We start from the raw sequence: 21,781 nt of genomic DNA on the forward strand, positions 1-21,781 counted from the left end.
TTTAAGGTCATGCCGTATCTGATCATATGCTGGGCACCATGAGAAGTCAACGGGGGCTGAAGAGCACATTTAGCTTTTTGTCGTTTTAACTCCTCACCAAAAGAGATTAAGTCTGTAGCGAGGATGGAGCACGAGTAGAAAAGAAGAAAAAAGGGTGGGACGGGGGTGTAGAGTTACAGCAGATCATCTGGAGTATAACACAGAATGAACAGAGGGTGCAAAAGTAGGGCACTTGACTGGTATAAGAATTGCCAGAGTGGGTCAGACTAAAGGTCCACAAAGCCCAGGATCCTTTTCAAGCAGTGACTAATCTAGATGAAAGGTACCTGGCAGGATCCCCAAAAAGTGATATTTTATGTTGCTTACCCCATGGATAAGGATGGTTTAGGAGCTTTCTCCACAAACATGTCTAACCCAGCAGGTCCAAAACCTAAGGGTGGGCTCAGGGGAGTGTGTGTTGACATAGAAATTACTTGGTTGGGTGGGATTGAGAGATGAAAAACTTGGTATGTTGTAAACCATTCTGGATATTTTTTCACTTTGGCAGTATACAGAACTGCTTAAACATATTGAATATGATTCTTTGTAGGAAAGCAGCTGGCGCTCTTAAAGACCAATTCTGCGGTTCGAACCTGTGGCTTTGACTTTGGGGGAAACATTATCATGTTCTCCACAGACAAGCAGATGGGATACCAGTGCTTTGTCAGCTTCTTTGACCTGCGGGATCCCAGCCAGATTGGTAGGAACTGTGGTGTGTGTGTTAATGTGCTTCAGAGAAGATCATGGAGCCATTTGGCTTCAGATTTGGGCTCACTGTCAGCTTTTTTTCTTTCTAGACGATAACGAGCCCTATATGAAGATCCCGTGTAGTGAGTCAAAAATCAGCAGTGCAGTCTGGGGCCCACTGGGCGAGTTTATCATTGTAGGACATGAGAATGGAGAGCTGAACCAGTTCAGTGCTAAGGTAGGTGTCTTGTGTGAATTAGGGAGAGCAGGGATGAGATGGTATGTCATCAGCTGGTGCTGAGTTTAGAGGCAGTATTGCTTCTTTATGTTGTGATGGTGGTGGTGGGCAGAATCGCACTGCATGTGCTGAGAAAGGCAGCTTAGAACCAGTTGTGTCGCCCAGTAAAGTCAGAAGCATTAAAGCCATGATACTGGCTTTGCTGAGGAAAAGTACACAAGATGCAAGTCTGCAGTTGTCCACTGTGACCAGCTGGGATCTTGTCTTTTTAAATTTTTTGCTTCACAGTCAGGTGAGGTGGTTGCGACAGCAAAAGAACATTCCAAACAAATCAACGACATCCAGCTATCACGAGACATGACCATGTTCATCACTGCATCCAAGGACAACACAGCAAAGGTGAGGGAAACCAGACAATTGCCAAAGTGGTTACATGGAGAGATGAAAGAGGCTATTAAAGCCAAAAGAACATCTTTCAAAAAACAAAAAGTAAATCCAAAGTCAGAAAAACCAGCAACTTAAATGTAAAATATTGAGGTAGATTAAAATAGAATTTGAAAATAAGTTAACCATAGAGGCAAAGACAAGGAAGTTGGCTGGACCACTAGATGTCCATAGAGTAGAAGGGATACCCAGGGGGTACAAGGTTTGCTTCAGTCTTTACTGAGGAGGTCTTAGGGAGGTATCTACACAAAAAACAACAACATTCTTTGGTAATGATTCACAGGGGGCAAAACACATTATTTTAATTTGCAGAGTAGTAAAAGAGTAAACTGACAAATTGAAGAATAACAAATCTCCAGTACCAGATGGTTCTCGTCCCAGAGTTCGAGAAAACATGCGATGCTCACAGAAAGTTACTGACAGTAAATATGAGAAGTTTTGGGAAGGAGGAATGCTGAAGAGGGCATTCAGGAGGAATCCTGTAAATTCCATATAGGTGCAGTTAAGAGAATGCTAGCGTTTATCAGCATGGGTACACCTCCAGGTCGATGACGGGTGTAAATGGGCACCTTTGTACACAAAGTGACATGTAACTGATAGTATTTAGAAGTTACGCATATCTCTTGGAGACATGTCCATATATATGCCCCCCCCCCACTCCTCCCAGTTACGTGTTATGGTACCCGGTCACTACCTTTATAGAACAGCAGCTCATGTACGTTCACATATCGTTGGTGCCAGTTCATAGCACTTCTTTGGAGTAGCTGTATCTGAGAGCTGGAATAAACTAGCAGAGGAGCTCCGGGGGCTGTTCCACTGTTAGCTTAGAAAGGGCGCATGATCAGAAGGGTTGGGATTTAGTGGCTAATGTTTCAAGGGGAAGGTATGCACATCTTTATAAATAATGTATTGCCTACAGCTTGCTTGTTCACTTTTAGTCCCACATAGCCAAGTGTGACGCATTTCCTCCGGAACGACTGGGTTTTGCCATCTAACTTTTTCATGTCTTTTTTTAAATTGCAAGTGAAGTCAGAACTGGGAAAGGCAAGTTTCACATCCTTAGCTTAGAGAAGAGAGGAATTAAGTGTGAGAGCAGTTGCATGTACATGAAGTCCACAGAAATCTTAAGCCGGTGTCCTGTGACCTGCTGATTTACTTGGAGGAGAGGGGGGGGGGGTCATTCAGGGCAGTACCTCTTTTCTAATTCTGGCTTTATGCTGCAGCTTTTTGATTCTACGAAGCTAGATCATCAGAAGTCGTTTCGGACTGAGCGACCTGTGAACTCTGCAGCACTCTCTCCAATTTTTGACCACGTAAGTGCTTCTATTGCCTAAAGCTTTCAATCACCTGGAGTCCCTGAGGTCTTAGTCAGATGTATCTACCAGTACCCTCCAAATGAAAGAGCATAGCTTTACTGGTAACTGTATAGAAAAAGCATGGAAGTTTTATTGAAGGCTGTGTGGAGCCATGGGGTCTTCCTGTCATATATGATAGCAGTGTCCCCACATACAATAGTTTTGGGCTGAAAGATTGAATTTCTGCTAGGGCTGTGAAGACTTGGTTCTCCTCAGAGAAAGTCATCTTGGCTTATCTTCAGCTCCTGGAGAGACTGCCTTTCACTGGAATCACCCATCGAGACAGCCTGTACTTATGGAGAAGTTAACAGCCATATGATAGAGTGGGAAGTTCGGGGAGGGAGGGTTGTGGATTGTTGCTGTGGCATTGGGTTTTTTTGTTAAGTATTTCTTTAACATCTATATACAGTGGTGCCTCGCATAACGAACGCCTCGCACAGCGAACGCTGCGCACAACGAACTTCATGTCTTGCTTCCTACAACGAACTTCGTTTCACACAACGAAGTCGCCCGAGCTGCATCCTTCCGCGCAGGCACTGCACTTAACTGCCCTCTCTCCGCCTGGCTCCCTGTGCAGTGGCGGACCGTCAGCTCGCAGGGGCCCGGCGCCTACTGCTGATGCGTTGGGGGGGGCGGAGCTACTCTCGCCGCTTCCCCGATGCTAGAAAAAAAAAAAAAATGAACAGTTAAGTCCCAGTTTTTGCCGCTGAGACTCTGCCCTCTCTCACTGTAAAATTAGACTCTACTTAGTCTGTCTTTAAATTTAAAAAATGTGTGTTGTTTTAAAAAACAATTATGTTTTTAGATGTATCTAAATAAAAATAATAACAAATTTATCTTTTTTTATGTCATCTTAGCATATTTTATGCTACAGAACGAATTATTTTTTTTAATATGTATTGTTATGGGAAAACGCGTTTCACATAACGAACTTTTCGCATAACAAACTTGCTCCTGGAACCAATTAAGTTCGTTGTGTGAGGCACCACTGTATATAAAATCGGAGGTATGTATGTATGTGTGTGTGTATGTGCCGCGATCACGCAAAAACGGCTTGACCGATTTGAACGAAACTTGGTATGCAGATCCCTCACTACCTGGGATGATATGTTCTGGGGGTCTCGCGGCCCACCTGCACACATGGGCGGAGCTACAAACATAAAATCAGATTTCACCCATTCATGTCAATGGAAAAAATGTAAAAAGCTGCCATTCTCACAGTAATTCAAAAACGGCTTGACCGATTTGAACGAAACTTGGTATGCAGATCCCTCACTACCTGGGGTGATATGTTCTGGGGTTCTCGCAGCCCACCTGCACACATGGGCGGAGCTACAAACATAAAATCAGATTTCACCCATTCATGTCAATGGAAAAAATGTTAAAAGCTGCCATTCTCACAGTAATTCAAAAACGGCTTGACCGATTTGAACTAAACTTGGTATGCAGATCTCTCACTACCTGGGGTGATATGTTCTGGGGGTCTCGCGGCCCACCTGCACACGTGGGCGGAGCTACAAACAGAAAATCAGATTTCACCCATTCATGTCAATGGAAAAAATGTAAAAAGCTGCCATTCTCACAGTAATTCAAAAACGGCTTGACCGATTTGAACGAAACTTGGTATGCAGATCCCTCACTACTTGGGGTGGTATGTTCTGGGGGTCTCGCGTCCCACCTGCACACGTGGGCGGAGCTACAAACTGAAAATCAGATTTCACCCATTCATGTCAATGGAAAAAATGTAAAAAGCTGCCATTCTCACAGTAATTCAAAAACGGCTTAACCGATTTGAACGAAACTTGGTATGCAGATCTCTCACTACCTGGGGTGATATGTTCTGGGGGTATCACGGCCCACCTGCACACGTGGGCGGAGCTACAAACAGAAAATCAGATTTCACCCATTCATGTCAATGGAAAAAATGTAAAAAGCTGCCATTCTCACAGTAATTCAAAAACGGCTTAACCGATTAGAATGAAACTTGGTATGCAGATCTCTCACTACCTGGGGTGATATGTTCTGGGGGTATCGCGGCCCACCTGCACACGTGGGCGGAGCTAAAACAGAAAATCAGATTTCACCCATTCATGTCAATGGAAAAAATGTAAAAAGCTGCCATTCTCACAGCAATTCAAAAACAGCTTAACCGATTTGAACGAAACTTGGTATGCAGATCCCTCACTACCTGGGGTGGTATCTTCTGGGGGTCTCGCGGCCCACCTGCACACGTGGGCGGAGCTACAAACTGAAAATCAGATTTCACCCATTCATGTCAATGGAAAAAATGTAAAAAGCTGCCATTCTCACAGTAATTCAAAAACGGCTTAACCGATTTGAATGAAACTTGGTATGCAGATCTCTCACTACCTGGGGTGATATGTTCTGGGGGTATCGCGGCCCACCTGCACACGTGGGCGGAGCTAAAACAGAAAATCAGATTTCACCCATTCATGTCAATGGAAAAAATGTAAAAAGCTGCCATTCTCACAGTAATTCAAAAACGGCTTGACTGATTTGAACTAAACTTGGTATGCAGATCCCTCACTACCTGGGGTGATATGTTCTGGGGGTCTCGCGGCCCACCTGCACATGTGGGCGGAGGTACAAACAGAAAATCAGATTTCACCCATTCATGTTAATGGAAAAAATGTAAAAAGCTGCCATTCTCACAGCAATTCAAAAACGGCTTAACCGATTTGAACGAAACTTGGTATGCAGATCCCTCACTACCTGGGGTGGTATCTTCTGGGGGTCTCGCGGCCCACCTGCACACGTGGGCGGAGCTACAAACTGAAAATCAGATTTCACCCATTCATGTCAATGGAAAAAATGTAAAAAGCTGCCATTCTCACAGTAATTCAAAAACGGCTTAACTGATTTGAACGAAACTTGGTATGCAGATCTCTCACTACCTGGGGTGATATGTTCTGGGGGTCTCGCGGCCCACAACTCTATGTTGCTTGCTCAAGGGTGGGTTCACCCAAGAATTTATATGTTCTTGCTCCTGGAGGTGAAACTAAAAATGTTGTTTATAATCAAGTTTTGCGTTAGTTGTATTGTATTCATTTTGTCAAATATTTCACATTATAATTTGAATATATGTGTGTGTGTGTATGTATGTATGTATGTTCCAGCATAACTCTTCAATGCATGGACAGATTTCAACCAAACTTGACATACACATTACTTACTATCTGAGGACAAACACTGTGGGGGTGGGAAGGGGGGGATATGTAAAAATGATTGAAAATGACAGATTTTAGTATCTACCCCATAGTGTTTTCAGGCTCACAGATGAATACTCAGCATAACTCTGAAACGCATGGAGATATTTCAACCAAACTTGGTACACATATGACTTACTATCTGGGGAAAAATATTGTGCAGGTGGGACGGGGTAAAATACTGTGGGGGTGGGAAGGGGGTGATATGTTAAAATTATCAAAAGCGACAGATACTAATGTCCAACCCATAGTTTTCGGGCTCGCAGAGATGAATACCGACACTCCCGATGCCGTTTAAGTCTAAGTTCAGCCCCATAGAGAGGGACATTCCTTTGGGACATGGGGGTGGGGCATATGGGACATGTGGGGGGGGGGGTAACGTGGGGGGTGGGACATGTGGGACATAGTGGGGTGGGACATGTAGGGGGTTGGACATTTTGGGATAAATAAATATCCGGGCAACGCCGGGTAATCAGCTAGTAATAAATAAAAAGTTTGCTAAACTTAAATGACCTCATAACTGGAGTGAGCTTTGACGGCAGCTTCAGAAGTTGGGAATAAGACCAATGCCAGCCTGACATCTACGGTCTGGGTCCTGTAATGGCAAAAATAGATCATGCTTTTGACTGTAACTCCAGTAGTAGGGTAGTAGGACTGCGCCAGGCAGACTTCTACAGTCTGTGCCTCAGAATTGACAAGGAGAGACAGATGAACTATACCAGTGTTTAACCATGTAGTGGAACCGGGTGCAGAGTGCCAGATTTCCTGAATGCTAGGGTTAGCTATCTGAACCTGCGAGTTGCTTGCAGAATGACGGTAGTCATCTTTTCAACTTCGCCTCCTGCCCCCTCGGTTTTTCTTCCCCCAGTTTGTAGTTTAAAAGCTGTTCTTTCTACTTTTTAAATGTTGATGCTAGCAACCTAGTTCTACCCTGGTTAAGGTGGAACCCATCTTTGCGAAATAAGCTCCCCCTTCCCCAATATGTTGTCCAGTTCCTAACAAATCTAAAACCTCCTCCCTCCACCATCACCTCATCCACACATTGAGACTCCAAACACCATAGTTATGGGAGATTTCAACTACCCTGGGATAGACTGGTGTCTTGGAAATTCAAAATGTGCAAAGGAAATGGAGTTCCTGGAAGCAATCCAGGACTGCTTCATGGAACAACTAGTCGAGGCACCAACGAGAGGATCAGCGACTCTGGATCTGATCCTCAATGGGCTGAAAGGCCCCGCGAAGGATGTAGAGATCATAGGACCACTAGGAACCAGTGACCACAACATGATTCAGTTCAAAGTGCAAGTAGGACTACCTATGGGAAAGAGAACCAAGGCAACAACATTTAACTTCAAGAAAGGGAACTATGATGCCATGAGACAGATGGTGAGAAAGAAGCTCAGAAACAGCTCCAAGGAAACTCGGACTGTGGAGCAAGCCTGGTCCCTATTCAAGGACACAGTAAACAAGGCGCAAAACCTATATATACCAAGATTTAGGAAAGGTTCCAAGAAGAATCAGACAAAGGACCCTGCATGGATAACCAGTGAAGTAAAGAAAGTGATAGGAGACAAGAAAAAATCATTTCAGAAGTGGAAAAAGGACAAAACTGAAGGAAACTGGAGAGAGCACAGGAAACAACAAAAAGAATGTCACCGAGTAGTCAAGAAAGCCAAGAAAGAGTATGAGGAGAGACTAGCCAAGGAAGCAAGAAATTTCAAACCATTTTTCCGATATGTGAAAGGGAAACAGCCAGCGAGGGAGGAGGTGGGGCCCCTGGATGAGGGTGACCGGAAGGGAGTGGTGAAAGAGGAAAAAGAGGTGGCTGGTAGGCTAAACAAGTTCTTCTCGTCGGTCTTTACAATAGAGGACACATCCAGTGTGCCAGAACCGGAAAAAATCTTCAGTGGAGATCAAGAGGGGAAATTATCATGCATGGAGGTAAGCCTCGAAGACGTTCTTAGGCAGGTAGATAGATTGAGAACGGACAAAGCTCCGGGCCCAGACGGGATCCACCCGAGAATACTGAAAGAGCTCAGAGATGAAACAGCACAGTTACTGCAGCATATTTGCAACCTGTCCTTGAGAACAGGGGTAATCCCGGAGGACTGGAAGATAGCGAATGTTACACCGATCTTCAAAAAAGGATCGAGAGGCGACCCGGGAAACTACAGACCGGTGAGCTTAACCTCCGTTCCGGGGAAGATGGTCGAATCAATTATCAGGGAAGGTATTAATGAGCATATAGAAAAAAATAATCTGATGAGATCGAGCCAGCATGGTTTCTGTAAAGGCCGATCATGCCAGACAAATCTACTGCATTTCTTTGAGGGGATAAGTAAGCAATTGGACCAAGGTGACCCAGTAGACATTATATATCTAGATTTCCAAAAAGCCTTTGACAAGGTGCCCCATGAACGCTTACTGAAGAAACTGTGGAGTCACGGGGTGGAAGGGGACGTGTACAGATGGATCAAAAATTGGCTGGCGGGCAGGAAACAGAGGGTAGGAATAAAGGGGCACTACTCTGACTGGATAGGGGTCACAAGTGGTGTTCCGCAAGGGTCAGTGCTGGGACCATTGCTGTTCAATATATTTATTAATGATCTAGAAACGGGGACAAAGTGCGAAGTTATCAAGTTCGCGGATGACACAAAACTCTCCAGCAGGGCCAGAACTGTTGAAGAATGCAAAGAATTGCAAAACAACCTGAACAAACTGAGTGAGTGGGCAAAAAAATGGCAGATGAGCTTCAATGTGGAGAAATGTAAGGTCTTGCACATAGGGAAGGGGAACTCCAGGTACAGCTATACGATGGGAGGGAGGGTACTCGGGGAAGGCAGCCAAGAAAAAGATCTGGGGGTATTGGTAGATAACACAATGAAGCCGGCGGCACAATGTGCAGCGGCCTCAAAAAAAGCGAACAGAATGTTGGGCATTATCAAAAAAGGTATCACTACCAGAACAAAAGAAGTTATCCTGCCACTGTATCGAGCAATGGTGCGCCCACATCTGGAATACTGCGTCCAATACTGGTCGCCATACCTCAAGAAGGACATGGCAATACTCGAAAGGGTCCAGAGGAGGGCAACGAGGATGATAAAGGGTATGGAGAACCTTTCATATGCCGAACGGTTAGACAGGCTGGGGCTCTTTACCCTGGAAAAGCGGAGACTGAGAGGGGACATGATAGAAACTTATAAAATCATGAAAGGCATAGAGAAGGTGGAGAGGGACAGATTCTTTAGACTAGCAGGGACAACTAAAACAAGAGGTCATTCAGAAAAACTGAGAGGAGACAGATTCACAACGAATGCAAGGCGGTTCTTCTTCACTCAGAGGGTGGTGGACACCTGGAACGCGCTTCCCGGAGAGGTAATAGGACAGAGTACAATTCTGGGGTTCAAAAAGGGACTGGATGACTTCCTGGAAGCAAAGGGGATAACAGGGTACAGATAGAGGTTTACCGTACATTGAGCGAATAGGGTATGGATATTTTAGGTTAGGTAGGGAACACTTTCAGGTCGTGGACCTGGGGGGCCGCCGCGGGAGCGGACTGCCGGGCACGATGGACCCCTGGTCTGACCCGGCAGAGGCAACACTTATGTTCTTATGTTCTTCCTGTCTCTTGGGTCCTGCATGTGGAACAAGGAGCACTTCCGACAATGCTACCCTGGAGGTTCTGGATTTTAACTTCCTACCTAAGAGCCTAAATTTGGCTTCCAGAAACTTCCTATGTCATTGGTACCAAGACAGCAGGCTCCTTCCTAGCACTGTCTAAAATCTTATCTAAGTGTTACATAAGGTCTGCCACCTTCGCACCAGGCAGGCAAGTGACCAAGCGATCTTCACATCCACCAACCACCCAACTATCTACATGCCTAATGATCGAATCTCCTACTATAATGGTTGCCCTAACCCTTCTCTCTTGGGCAGAAACCCCTGGAGAGACATCCTCAGTGTGAGAGGACATTGCATTCTCTGGTGGGCAGGTCCTGGCTATAGGATTGCCTCCTACTTCACCAGGGTGATTCTCTCCTTTAAGAAGACCTCCCTCCCTCTGACGAGGCAGCCAGACTGGAGGTGGGACTTTTCTACAACATCCCTGTAGGAAAGTTAGAACCAGATAGATTTTGCAGGAGATGAGGGATGTTTCCTTCTTTTATTTATACATACATATCATTGTATACTTTGCTTTTCCCCTCCCCTACTCCTCTTCCTCCTGTAGTCTGGCAGTGACTTCCAGCAGCAGGCCCAGCCTTTTTTTCCAGCCTGATGTTATATCTATTGCATGACTATTGTCTGCCCTTGGAGCACTAGCTCTCGAGTTTATTTCTATTCACCTTTCTCCAAGAATTCCCAGAGGGTGTTGGGCACGCTGTGTGTGGATTTGGGTATCTGGGAGCTGGGGAGTGGTTGCACATTGTCATGTTTTTGTCTCATCTTTGCAGGTGGTTTTGGGAGGTGGACAGGAAGCTATGGATGTAACAACAACCTCCACCAGGATTGGCAAGTTTGAGGCCAGGTATATCAAAGGAATGAACCTGGATGTTCAGATAGTTCTCCTTGCTCTGTGCAGAACTGTAATGATCTTATTCTCTGCAGGTTCTTTCATTTGGGATTTGAAGAAGAGTTTGGGAGAGTTAAAGGTCATTTTGGCCCAATCAATAGCGTGGCATTCCACCCAGATGGCAAGAGGTAAGGACTGAGAGAGCACTCATTACCTGCCTTGGACAGGGTCAGCTATGTGCCCCTACCTGAAGGGCTTCAATTTACTCCTTTTTTCTGTTCCAGCTACAGCAGTGGTGGTGAAGACGGCTATGTCAGAATTCACTATTTCGATCCTCAGTACTTTGAATTTGAGTTTGAGTCTTGAAGCAACTGTGATGTTCTTTCTATCCCACACAAACTACCCTGTGCTTTCCTGTAACTGGTTTCTTCTGGTAATACTGGCACCATGGAGGACTCACAGAAAACGCGGGACAGAGGGAGTAAATCTGCCTGCTCCGTTTCCAGCATGTTTCTAAATAATAAACAGATTTGAAATTGGAATTTGAAACTTTTTCTCTCTGCTTTGCAGTATTTTTAAAAGACTTTGCAATGGGATGCACTATAATGAAATGAAAGCTCTCCAGAGATATAGGCCTGTCCTAAACTGGGACTTCAATTGTTGTTTCTGCTTTATTTATAAAAAGTAGAAATTAAATAGTTAAGCAAATAAAAAATAAAAGCAGCTACAGATTAGTCAGGTAGACGAATGATCTATGGAAGCCTGGTATTGATTTTAACATCTCCTTTCCTGGAAACTGCCACCAAGTTGGTCTCAGGCAGTGGCGTACCAAGGAGGGGGGGGAGGTCCGCCCCGGGTGCACGCCCCAAGGGGGTGCACAGCCGGCCACCCTCCCTATTCTGCCGCTGCTCCGTCTCACCACCGCATCCCGGCACCGGCTCCCCCGCAGAGTCACTCCTTAACCCGGCCAGCCGGCAACTGCGTGGTAGGTGGAGACAAAAGGTGAGGCGGGCTGGTAGGTGGGGAAAAAGTGCAGGGCCCACAAGACTTCACCTCCGGCGTCAATTCTAACGTCGGAGGGTAAGTTCTGGGCAAGCCAATTGCTGGCTGGCTGGCAACTTCCTCCCCGTTAGAACTGACGCCGGAAGTGAAGACTTTTGTGGGCCCGGCGCTTGTACGCGCCGGGCCTGGCTCGGGGAAGGAGCAGGGAGAAATCGGCTGCTGGCTTGGGAGTGAGGGTAGGGAAAGAATCGTGGAAGTGGAGAAATCGGCACGATGGCTTTGTGGGGGCTAGGGGGAGAGAGAAAGAAAGGCAGAAATAAAGAGGGGGACCAGGGGGAGAGAAAAAGAAAGGCAAAAATAAAGAGGGGGTCGGGGGAGAGAGAAAGAAAGGCAGAAAGAAAGAGGAGGGCCAGGGGGAGAGAAAGAAAGGCAGAAATAAAGAGGGAGGCCAGGGGGAGAGAAAAAGAAAGACAAAAATAAAGAGGTGGACTAGAGGGAGAGAGAAAGAAAGGCAGAAATAAAGAGGGGTCAGGGGGAGAGAGAAAGGCAGAAAGAAAGAGGGGGGCCAGGGGGAGAGAGAAAGAAAGGCAGAAATAAAGAGGGAGTCAGGGGGAGAGAGAAAGGCAGAAAGAGGGAGTCAGGGGGAGAAAGAAAGAAAGGCAGAAATAAAGAGGGGCCCAGGGGGAGAGAGAAAGAAAGAGGGGGGGCCAGGAGGAGAAAGAAGAAGGACCAGAGACTCATGAAATCACCAGACAAAAAGGTAGGAAAAATGATTTTATTTTCAATTTAATGATCAAAATGTGTCCGTTTTGAGAATTTATATCTGTTGTCTATATTTTGCACTATGGCCCCCTTTTACTAAACCGCAATAGCTGTTTTTAGGGCAGGGAGCTTATGAGCGTCGAGAGCAGCGCCGGGCATTCAGCACAGCTCCCTGCACTAAAAACCACTATCGCGGTTTAGTAAAAAGGGCGGGGGTATTTGTCTATTTTTGTATAGTTGTTACTGAGGTGACATTGGATAGAGTCATTCACTTTGACCTCTTTGAAAAAAAACCCGAATATAAATGATAATTAACATTTTCTCTGCGTACAGTGTGCTTTGTGTTTTTTTAAAATTTTATTGTTGGTAGATCATTTTGACTTGGTCATTTTAAAAGTAGCTCGCAAGCCCAAAAAGTGTGGGCATCCCTTCTGTAAACAGTGGTGTCCGTCCCAGCTTGTGCTCCCTCCGGTGTTTGCTTCACTTCTGGCCGGCTCCCCTGCTCAAAGCCACGGGTGTCAGCTCCTCACGCAATCCGCGGCTGCGTCGGAAGCATTCCCTCTGATGTCATGATGTCAGAGAAAAGGCTTCCAATGCAGCCGCGGATCGTGTGAGGTGTAGACGGCCGCTGCTTTGAGCAGGGGAACTGGCCAGACATGCTGGGCAGGGAAGAGATGTTCCTGCTGCACAGGGAAGGGGGGGAAAGAAATGCTGCACAGGCAAGGAGGGAGAAATGCTGCTGCTGCACAGGAAGGGGGGAGAAATGCTACTGCTACACAGGGAAGGGAGTGAGAGAAATGCTGCTGCTGCACCCAATTGGGGAGAGAGAGGGAAGAAGGGAGAAGGAAGACAAGGGAGAGGAACCAGAGATGTCAAATCCATGGGAGGGATGGAAAGGAAAGGAGATACCAGACCATGGAGGGGGAGGAAGAGATGCCATGGCATGGGGGGAGGGAAGGGAAGGAGATAGAGATACCACACCATGGTGTGGAGTGGGAAGGAAAGGAGAAGAGAAAGAGAGAGATGCCAAAGCATAGGGGAGGGGGTGGAGACAGAAAAATGGAGAGGGGGTGAAGCTGAAATGAATCGTGCAAAGGAGAGAAGGGACCCCGGATATACAGTTTATTGAAGGGACATAGAAAGAGGGAAGATGCCATATGGAAGAGAGAGAGTGTGGGCAGTAGATGGAAGGAATAGAGAGAGAGGGCAGAAGCTGGGTGGAAGGGGCAAAGAGAGGGCAGATGTTGCATGGAAGGGAGAGAGGACAAGCGCTGTATAGAAAGAGAGCAAAGAGAAGATGATTAAAGCAGAAACGACAAAAGGTAGAAAGATTTTTTTTGTTGTTGCTTAGAATCAAGTAATATTGTAACTGTATTGATAAAAGTTTATAAATAGGAAATGGAAATAAGGCAATTTTTTGGACTACACTCCTTTCCTCAAGACAGAATAGCATAACAGCAATATACTGTACTGTTCTGAAGAAAGATTTGGCCTCTGAAAGCTAATTGAAAAATGGATTAGTCCAGTAAAATGGTATTTTCTTATTTCTCATTATATGTTTTATTTGTTAATTTGTAAAGTGGTGATTGTTATGTATCAGTTTTTTCAAATTTACATCTACTGTCTATATTTTGCACAGTATTAGGGGACATGTGTCACTGTTTTTGTGGTGTTGTGGTGTTGCATTGTATGCAGAGTCTGGTTTCTTGGCGGTTCAGTTTAACTTTTCTCTACATATTTCTATTTTTAGTTTGTGATTATTCCATATTGGGCGAGGGTGTATCTCTGTTCTGTGTGTATAAAAAGAACATAGTTTTCAGTTGGCATTGACTTCAGGATCAATTGACTGTGCGGGATCTGGCTTGTTTAGTTTTACAATGTATGTGTTGGTGTTCTAGTGCTCACTGCAGTGTTTAAGATGCTGCCTTTTCCTAGGTACACTCTTGTTGTGGTATATGTGGATTGTTACTAAAAATCATAAGAACATAAGAACATAAGCAATGCCTCTGCTGGGTCAGACCTGAGGTCCATCATGCCCAGCAGTCCGCTCACGCGGCGGCCCAACAGGTCCAGGACCTGTGCAGTAATCCTCTATTTATACCCCTCTATCCCCTTTTCCAGCAGGAAATTGTCCAATCCTTTCTTAAACCCCTGTACTGTACTCTGCCCTATTACTCCCTCTGGAAGCGCATTCCAGGTGTCCACCACTCGTTGGGTAAAGAAGAACTTCCTAGCATTCGTTTTAAATCTGTCCCCTTTCAACTTTTCCAAGTGTCCTCTTGTTCTTTTATTTTTCGAAAGTTTGAAGAATCTGTCCTTCTCTACTCTCTCTATGCCCTTCATGATCTTATAAGTCTCTATCATATCCCCTCTAAGTCTCCTCTTCTCCAGGGAAAAGAGACCCAGTTTCTCCAATCTCTCAGCGTATGAGAGGTTTTCCATCCCTTTTATCAAGCGTGTCGCTCTCCTCTGAACCCTCTCGAGTAACGCCATATCCTTCCTAAGGTACGGAGACCAATATTGGACGCAGTATTCCAGATGCGGGCGCACCATCGCCCGATACAATGGCAGGATAACTTCTTTTGTCCTTGTTGTAATACCCTTCTTGATTATGCCTAGCATTCTATTTGCTTTCTTAGCGGCTGTTGCGCACTGTGCCGTCGGCTTCATTGTCATGTCCACCATTACCCCCAAGTCCCTTTCTTGGTTGCTCTCATTCAATAATATCCCTCCCATCGTATAGTTGTACCTCGGGTTTCTGTTTCCAACATGCAATACTTTACATTTCTCAACGTTGAACTTCATCTGCCATCTCGCCGCCCATTCCCCCAATTTGTTCAAGTCCCTTTGCAATTCTTCGCATTCCTCTTTAGTCCCAGCTCCACTAAATAGTTTTGTATCGTCCGCAAATTTTATTATCTCACACTTCGTGCCTGTTTCTAGATCATTTATGAATATATTAAATAGCAGCGGCCCGAGCACTGAGCCCTGCGGAACACCACTCGTGACCCCCATCCAGTCCGAGTAGTGGCCCTTCACCCCTACCCTCTGTTTCCTACCCGCCAACCAGTTTCTGATCCATCTATGTACGTCTCCGTCCACTCCATGGTTCTTCAGTTTCCGGAGTAGACGTTCGTGAGGCACCTTGTCAAAGGCTTTTTGGAAATCAAGGTATATGATGTCTATGGGGTCTCCTCTGTCCATCCGTTTGTTAATTCCTTCGAAGAAGTGCAATAAGTTCGTTAGGCACGATCTCCCCCTGCAGAAACCATGTTGGGTTGTTTTCAAAAGTTCGTTTCTTTCCAGATGTTCATCGATGTGTTCTTTAATCAGTGCTTCCGTCAGTTTCCCCGGAACCGAAGTCAAACTCACTGGTCTGTAGTTTCCCGGGTCACCTCTTGATCCCTTTTTAAAGATGGGCGTGACATTGGCTATCTTCCAATCCTCCGGGATCATGCCTGTTTTCAAGGATAGGTTGCAAATTTGCTGCAGTAGTTCCGCTATCTCCTCCTTTAATTCCTTCAGAACCCTGGGATGGATTCCGTTCGGACCCGGGGATTTGTCAGTTTTAAGTTTTTCTATCTGTCTGTGTACATCATCAAGGCTCACTTCCATGGATGTTAATTTTTCTGCTTGATTTCCATTGAATATTTGTTCAGGTTCCGGTATGTTGGTTGTGTCTTCGTTTGTAAATACAGACGAGAAGAACATGTTGAGTCTTTCTGCGACTTCTTTCTCCTCCTTCACCGCTCCCTTCCTGTCTCCTTCGTCCAGCGGTCCTACCTCCTCCCTAGCTGGCTGTTTCCCTTTAACATATCTGAAGAACGGTTTGAAATTTCGTGCCTCCCTGGCTAGCCTCTCTTCATACTCTCTTTTGGCTTTTCGAACCACACGGTGACATTCTTTTTGATACTTCCTGTGCTCCTTCTGGTTCCCTTCAGTTTTGTCCTTTTTCCATTCCCTGAATGAATTTTTCTTATTGCCTATCGCTTCCTTCACTATTTTAGTCATCCATACTGGGTCTTTTGTTCGACCCTTTTTGCACCCCTTTCTGAATCTGGGGATGTGCAGATTATCCCAGGACAAGCAGGCAGCATATTCTTAACACATGGGTGACGTCACCGACGGAGCCCTCGGTACGGACCTTTTTAACTAGAAGTTTCTAGTTGGCCGCACCGCGCGTGCGCGAGTGCCTTCCCGCCCGACGGAGGAGTGCGTGGTCCCCAGTTTCTTCGTTTCCGCGGAGCGAAGAAGACGCGTGTATTTTTTCAACGGCCGTTGAAATCACTTTTTGCCTTCCCGCTCGCGCTTTTGTTCTCAATTTTTTCTCCTTCTACCTTCGGGTTTCCTTTTTATTTGAATTGCAAAAAAAAAAAAAAAAAAAACTTTGATTTTTCCTTTTTCTTTCGTTTTTGCCCCGGCGGGGCCTGTTGCCATTATACAGGCCTCGGACTTCGATTTTGCGGAGGCTATCTTCCCCTTCATGCCCCCGCAGGTCGGTTTTAAGAAGTGCCAGCGGTGTGCACGCCCGATCTCCGTATCTGACCCACATAATTGGTGTTTGCAGTGCCTGGGTCCGGAGCATCGGGCGGACTCCTGCACCCGCTGTGCCACTTTGCAAAAACGAACTCTTAAAAACCGAAGAATCCAGCAAACCCTTCTCTTCGGCACCGAGTCGGCGATGGATTCCTCACCTTCAACGGCGGTACCGCAAAAATCGGCACCGTCAAGCTCGACACCGACCGACCCCGCATCGGCGCCGCTGGCGCCAGGTAAGCCGGCTAAGAAGCCTTCCTCTTCCCTCGAGCGCCCTCCTGCTACGGTGGCGACACCGTCTCTACCGGCATCGCACCGGTCCCGTAAACGCTCCGCCCCGATATCGGTGAGTGCCTCGTCATCGGCCTCCTCATCGCCGGGGCGTGGAGCGGCATCCAAGGAACCGAAGAAAAAGAAAGCGGTTCCGATGCCACCCCTAGATGACCGTATCTCGGCCATTCTACAAACTCAGCTTCAGGAGCAGTTGAAGAAACAACTTGAACAACTGCTACCCTCTATCCTGGCACCGCTCCTTCCGGTACCAGACCGGCCCGAGCCCCGCACCGAGCCCCCGGTGTCCACTCCTTCGGTACCGGTAAACACCTCTATGCCGATCCTTTCAGCCCAACAACTTCATGATGATCCTGTGGTTCATTCTCAACCCACAGTGGATCCTCCTCGGCACCAGGCGGTACGGCACTCTTCTCGGGACCGAGAACGACGCCGATCGTCCTCCCCCGGTACCGTTTCGGTGCGCTCTGGTAAATCTTTGTCCAAGACTCGCCACACCGCACCCTCCACCCCGGTGTCCCGACATGCACCAGAGGTCAGGGACCCTGATTTATGGGAGGAGACTCCCCTCGGTACCGAGGAGGATCCCTCCTCATCTGATGAGGAACCATCGGCACCTGATGCCACCTCTAAACCTGAACAGTCCTCTTTTTCTAAATTTCTGAGGGAAATGTCTGCTGCTCTGTCCCTTCCCCTGGAATCTGACTCCAAAAAGTCCCAAGCCTTTTTAGAAGCCTTAGACTTTGAGCAACCTCCTAAGGAGTTCCTCAAGCTTCCCGTGCATGACATCCTACGGGAGACTTTCTACAAAAACTTGGAAAATCCCCTCACGGTACCGGGTGCTCCCCGTAAACTGGACAACCTTTACCGTGTCATCCCTATTCCTGGATTCGACAAATCTCAATTGCCCCATGAGTCCCTTCTGGTGGAATCCACCTTGAAAAAGACTCAGGGCTCCAGTGTCTATGCCTCTACCCCTCCTGGCAGAGAAGGTAAGACCATGGACAAGTTTGGCAAGAGGCTTTACCAAAATGCCATGCTTGCCAACAGGGCAAACAACTATTCCTTCCATTTTTCCTTCTATCTCAAACACTTGGTCCAACAGCTGTCTGCCTTCCAGAAGTACCTACCTGAGCGCAAGGTCCCGCTATTCCAACAGCACATCTCTGGCCTTCTCCAAATGCGCAAGTATATGGTCCGCTCAATATACGACTCCTTCGAGCTCACCTCTCGGGCCTCTGCCATGGCTGTAGCCATGCGTCGCTTGGCCTGGCTCAGAGTCTCCGACCTGGACATCAACCACCAGGACCGTCTGGCCAACGCCCCCTGTCTCGGGGATGAGCTTTTTGGAGAGTCACTGGATTCCACCACCCAGAAACTCTCTGCCCATGAGACCAGGTGGGACACCCTGATCAAGCCGAAAAAGAAGGCACCGCCTACCCGACCTTATCGGCCACAAACATCTTATCAACGGAGGTTCTCAGCCAGGCCACTCAATCCGCCTCCCCAGCAATCTAGGCGGCCCCGTCAACAGCAACATCACGCTCAGGCTCGATCTCAGGCCTCTCAACCCTCTAAGCCTCCTCAGCCTACTAAACAAACTCAGCCCTTTTGACTCTTCTCTCCAGGGCATAGCCAGTCATCCACCCTTGCTACCTCTTCCACAACCCATCGGAGGTCGTCTCACCATTTTCTCCAGCCGTTGGGAAATCATTACATCGGACCAGTGGGTCCTCAACATCATCCGCCACGGCTACTCTCTCAACTTCCAGACTCTACCTCCGGACAACCTTCCCGTAGAGTCTGCTTCAAACTCATCTCAAACCCCCCTCCTCCTGAGGGAGGTTCAATCCCTCCTCCTTCTCAATGCCATCGAAGAAGTGCCTCCAGATCAAAGGGGGCAGGGATTCTACTCCCGCTACTTCCTGGTACCCAAAAAGACGGGAGACCTCCGTCCCATTCTCGATCTCAGGGACCTCAACAAGTGTCTGGTCAAGGAGAAGTTCAGAATGCTCTCCCTTGCCACGCTCTACCCTCTTCTTTCTCAACACGACTGGCTATGTTCCCTGGACCTCAAAGAGGCCTACACTCACATCTCCATCAATCAAAATTCTCGCCGCTACCTGCGGTTCCAGGTACTGCACCATCACTATCAGTACAAGGTGCTACCGTTCGGCCTCGCTTCCTCACCCAGGGTCTTCACCAAGTGCCTTATAGTGGTAGCGGCCTTCCTCAGGTCTCACAACCTCCAGGTGTTCCCCTACTTGGACGATTGGTTGGTGAAAGCACCTTCATCTCAACTCGTGCTACAAGCCACTCATCACACCATCTCTCTCCTCCACCTCCTGGGGTTCGAGATCAACTACCCCAAGTCGCACTTGCTTCCCACCCAGCGACTTCAATTCATTGGAGCAGTTCTGGACACCACGCTAATGAGGGCCTTTCTCCCCTCCGATCGCCAGCGAACTCTGCTCCATCTCTGCCGTCAGGTACTCAGGCACCCCTCCATCCCTGCCCGACAGATGATGGTCCTACTGGGTCACATGGCCTCGACGGTACATGTCCTTCCTCTGGCACGCCTCCACCTTCGTACACCTCAGTGGACTCTCGCCAACCAATGGTCACAGACTACGGACCTTCTTTCTCATCCCATATCTGTGACATCATCTCTTCAGCAATCTCTCCAATGGTGGTTGAACTCCTCAAATCTTTCCAGGGGTCTGCTTTTTCATCTGCCCCCCCACTCTATGATCATCACCACAGATGCGTCCCCCTACGCATGGGGAGCTCACCTAGGAGATCTACGCACCCAGGGTCTGTGGACCCCACAGGAGCGTCGTCATCACATCAATTTCCTGGAACTCAGAGCCATGTTCTACGCTCTCAAGGCTTTCCAACATCTCCTCTGCCCTCAAGTCCTCCTCCTCTGCACGGACAATCAAGTCGCCATGTACTACATAAACAAGCAAGGCGGTACCGGATCTCGCCCCCTCTGTTTGGAGGCTCTGCGCATCTGGACCTGGGCCACGGACCGCAATCTCTTTCTCAGGGCGGTCTATATCCAGGGCGAACAGAACTCTGGCCGACAATCTCAGTCGCATCCTTCAACCCCACGAGTGGACGTTGGACCCCCCGACTCTGCTCTCCGTCTTTGCTCGATGGGGCACTCCGCAGGTGGACCTCTTTGCAGCTCCTCACAATCATCAACTGCCCCTATTCTGCTCCAGACTCTTCTCTCCTCACCGTCTGGCCCCGGATGCATTCCTGCTCGATTGGAGGGATCGGTTCCTGTATGCCTTCCCTCCACTTCCTCTGATGTTGCGGACCTTGTCCAAACTCCGCAAGGACAACGCCACCATGATTCTTATCGCACCTCGGTGGCCTCGCCAACACTGGTTCTCCCTCCTGCTCCAACTCAGCTCCAGGGAGCCTATTCCTCTTCCTGTGTTTCCTACTCTACTTACGCAACAGCATCAGTCTCTGCTACATCCCAATCTGTCTTCGCTCCACCTGACAGCTTGGTTTCTCTCGGGCTGACCTCTCCGGAGAACCTATCTCAACCGGTCCGCCTCATTTTGGACGCGTCCAGGAAACCGGCCACTCTCCAATGTTACCATCAGAAGTGGACCAGATTTTCCTCCTAGTGTCTCCGGCATCATCAGGAACCCACCTCCTTAGCGGTGGAAACTATCTTGGAATATTTGCTCTCTCTGTCCAACGCTGGCCTCAAAACTACCTCCATCAGAGTCCACCTCAGCGCCATCACTGCGTTTCACGAGCCTATTTTTGGAAAACCTCTCACGGCTCATCCTCTGGTTTCCAGATTCATGAGAGGCCTCTTCAACATCAAACCGCCTCTCAAGCCTCCTCCTGTCGTCTGGGACCTGAATGTGGTTCTCTCAGCTCTTATGAAACCTCCGTTTGAGCCTCTTGCCACTACTTCTCTCAGGCTTCTAACCTGGAAGGTGCTTTTCCTAATTGCCATCACCTCTGCCAGGAGGGTTAGCGAACTACATGCACTGGTTGCCGACCCACCTTTCACTGTTTTTCACCATGACAAGGTTGTTTTGCGTACCCACCCTAAATTCCTTCCCAAGGTGGTCTCAGCTTTTCACCTCAACCAGTCCATTGTGCTGCCCGTCTTCTTCCCTAAGCCTCACTCGCATCCTGGGGAACAGGCGTTGCACACGCTGGATTGTAAGCGTGCCCTTGCTTACTATCTTGATCGTACCGGAGCTCACCGAACAGCCCCTCAGCTCTTTTTGTCTTTCGACCCCAACCGTTTGGGTCGTCCTGTCTCCAAACGGACACTTTCAAATTGGCTTGCTGCCTGTATTGCTTTCTGCTACGCTCGGGCCGGTCTCTCACTGGAAGGAACTGTCACGGCCCACAGAGTCCGAGCTATGGCTGCTTCCGTGGCTTTCCTCCGCTCCACGCACATCGAGGAAATCTGCAAGGCGGCCACTTGGTCCTCAGTTCACACGTTCACTACTCACTACTGTCTGGATGCATTCTCCAGACGGGATGGACACTTCGGCCAATCTGTGTTACAAAATTTATTTTCCTAATGGCCAACCATCCCACCTCCCTCTTTGTTAGCTTGGAGGTCACCCATGTGTTAAGAATATGCTGCCTGCTTGTCCTGGGATAAAGCACAGTTACTTACCGTAACAGGTGTTATCCAGGGACA

The 21,781-nt window shown here is 47.7% G+C and overlaps 1 protein-coding gene across 2 annotated transcripts in view; it reads left to right on the forward strand.

Annotated features, from left to right (window-relative positions):
• EIF3I (eukaryotic translation initiation factor 3 subunit I) overlaps positions 1 to 11,234 on the forward strand; it is a 19,985-nt gene extending 8,751 nt beyond the window's left edge. For both annotated transcript variants that reach the window (XM_033954573.1, XM_033954574.1), the window contains exons 5-11: positions 590 to 739; positions 837 to 964; positions 1,253 to 1,363; positions 2,632 to 2,721; positions 10,442 to 10,515; positions 10,596 to 10,688; positions 10,785 to 11,234. In XM_033954573.1, coding sequence (XP_033810464.1) covers positions 590 to 739; positions 837 to 964; positions 1,253 to 1,363; positions 2,632 to 2,721; positions 10,442 to 10,515; positions 10,596 to 10,688; positions 10,785 to 10,866 — 728 coding nt within the window. In that variant the 3' untranslated portion in view covers positions 10,867 to 11,234. The remainder of the gene's footprint in view (positions 1 to 589; positions 740 to 836; positions 965 to 1,252; positions 1,364 to 2,631; positions 2,722 to 10,441; positions 10,516 to 10,595; positions 10,689 to 10,784) is intronic.
• The last annotated feature ends 10,547 nt before the right edge of the window (positions 11,235 to 21,781 follow it).

The sequence above is a fragment of the Geotrypetes seraphini genome, chromosome 8, assembly GCF_902459505.1.
Source record: "Geotrypetes seraphini chromosome 8, aGeoSer1.1, whole genome shotgun sequence".
Classification (NCBI taxonomy): Eukaryota; Metazoa; Chordata; class Amphibia; order Gymnophiona; family Dermophiidae; genus Geotrypetes; species Geotrypetes seraphini.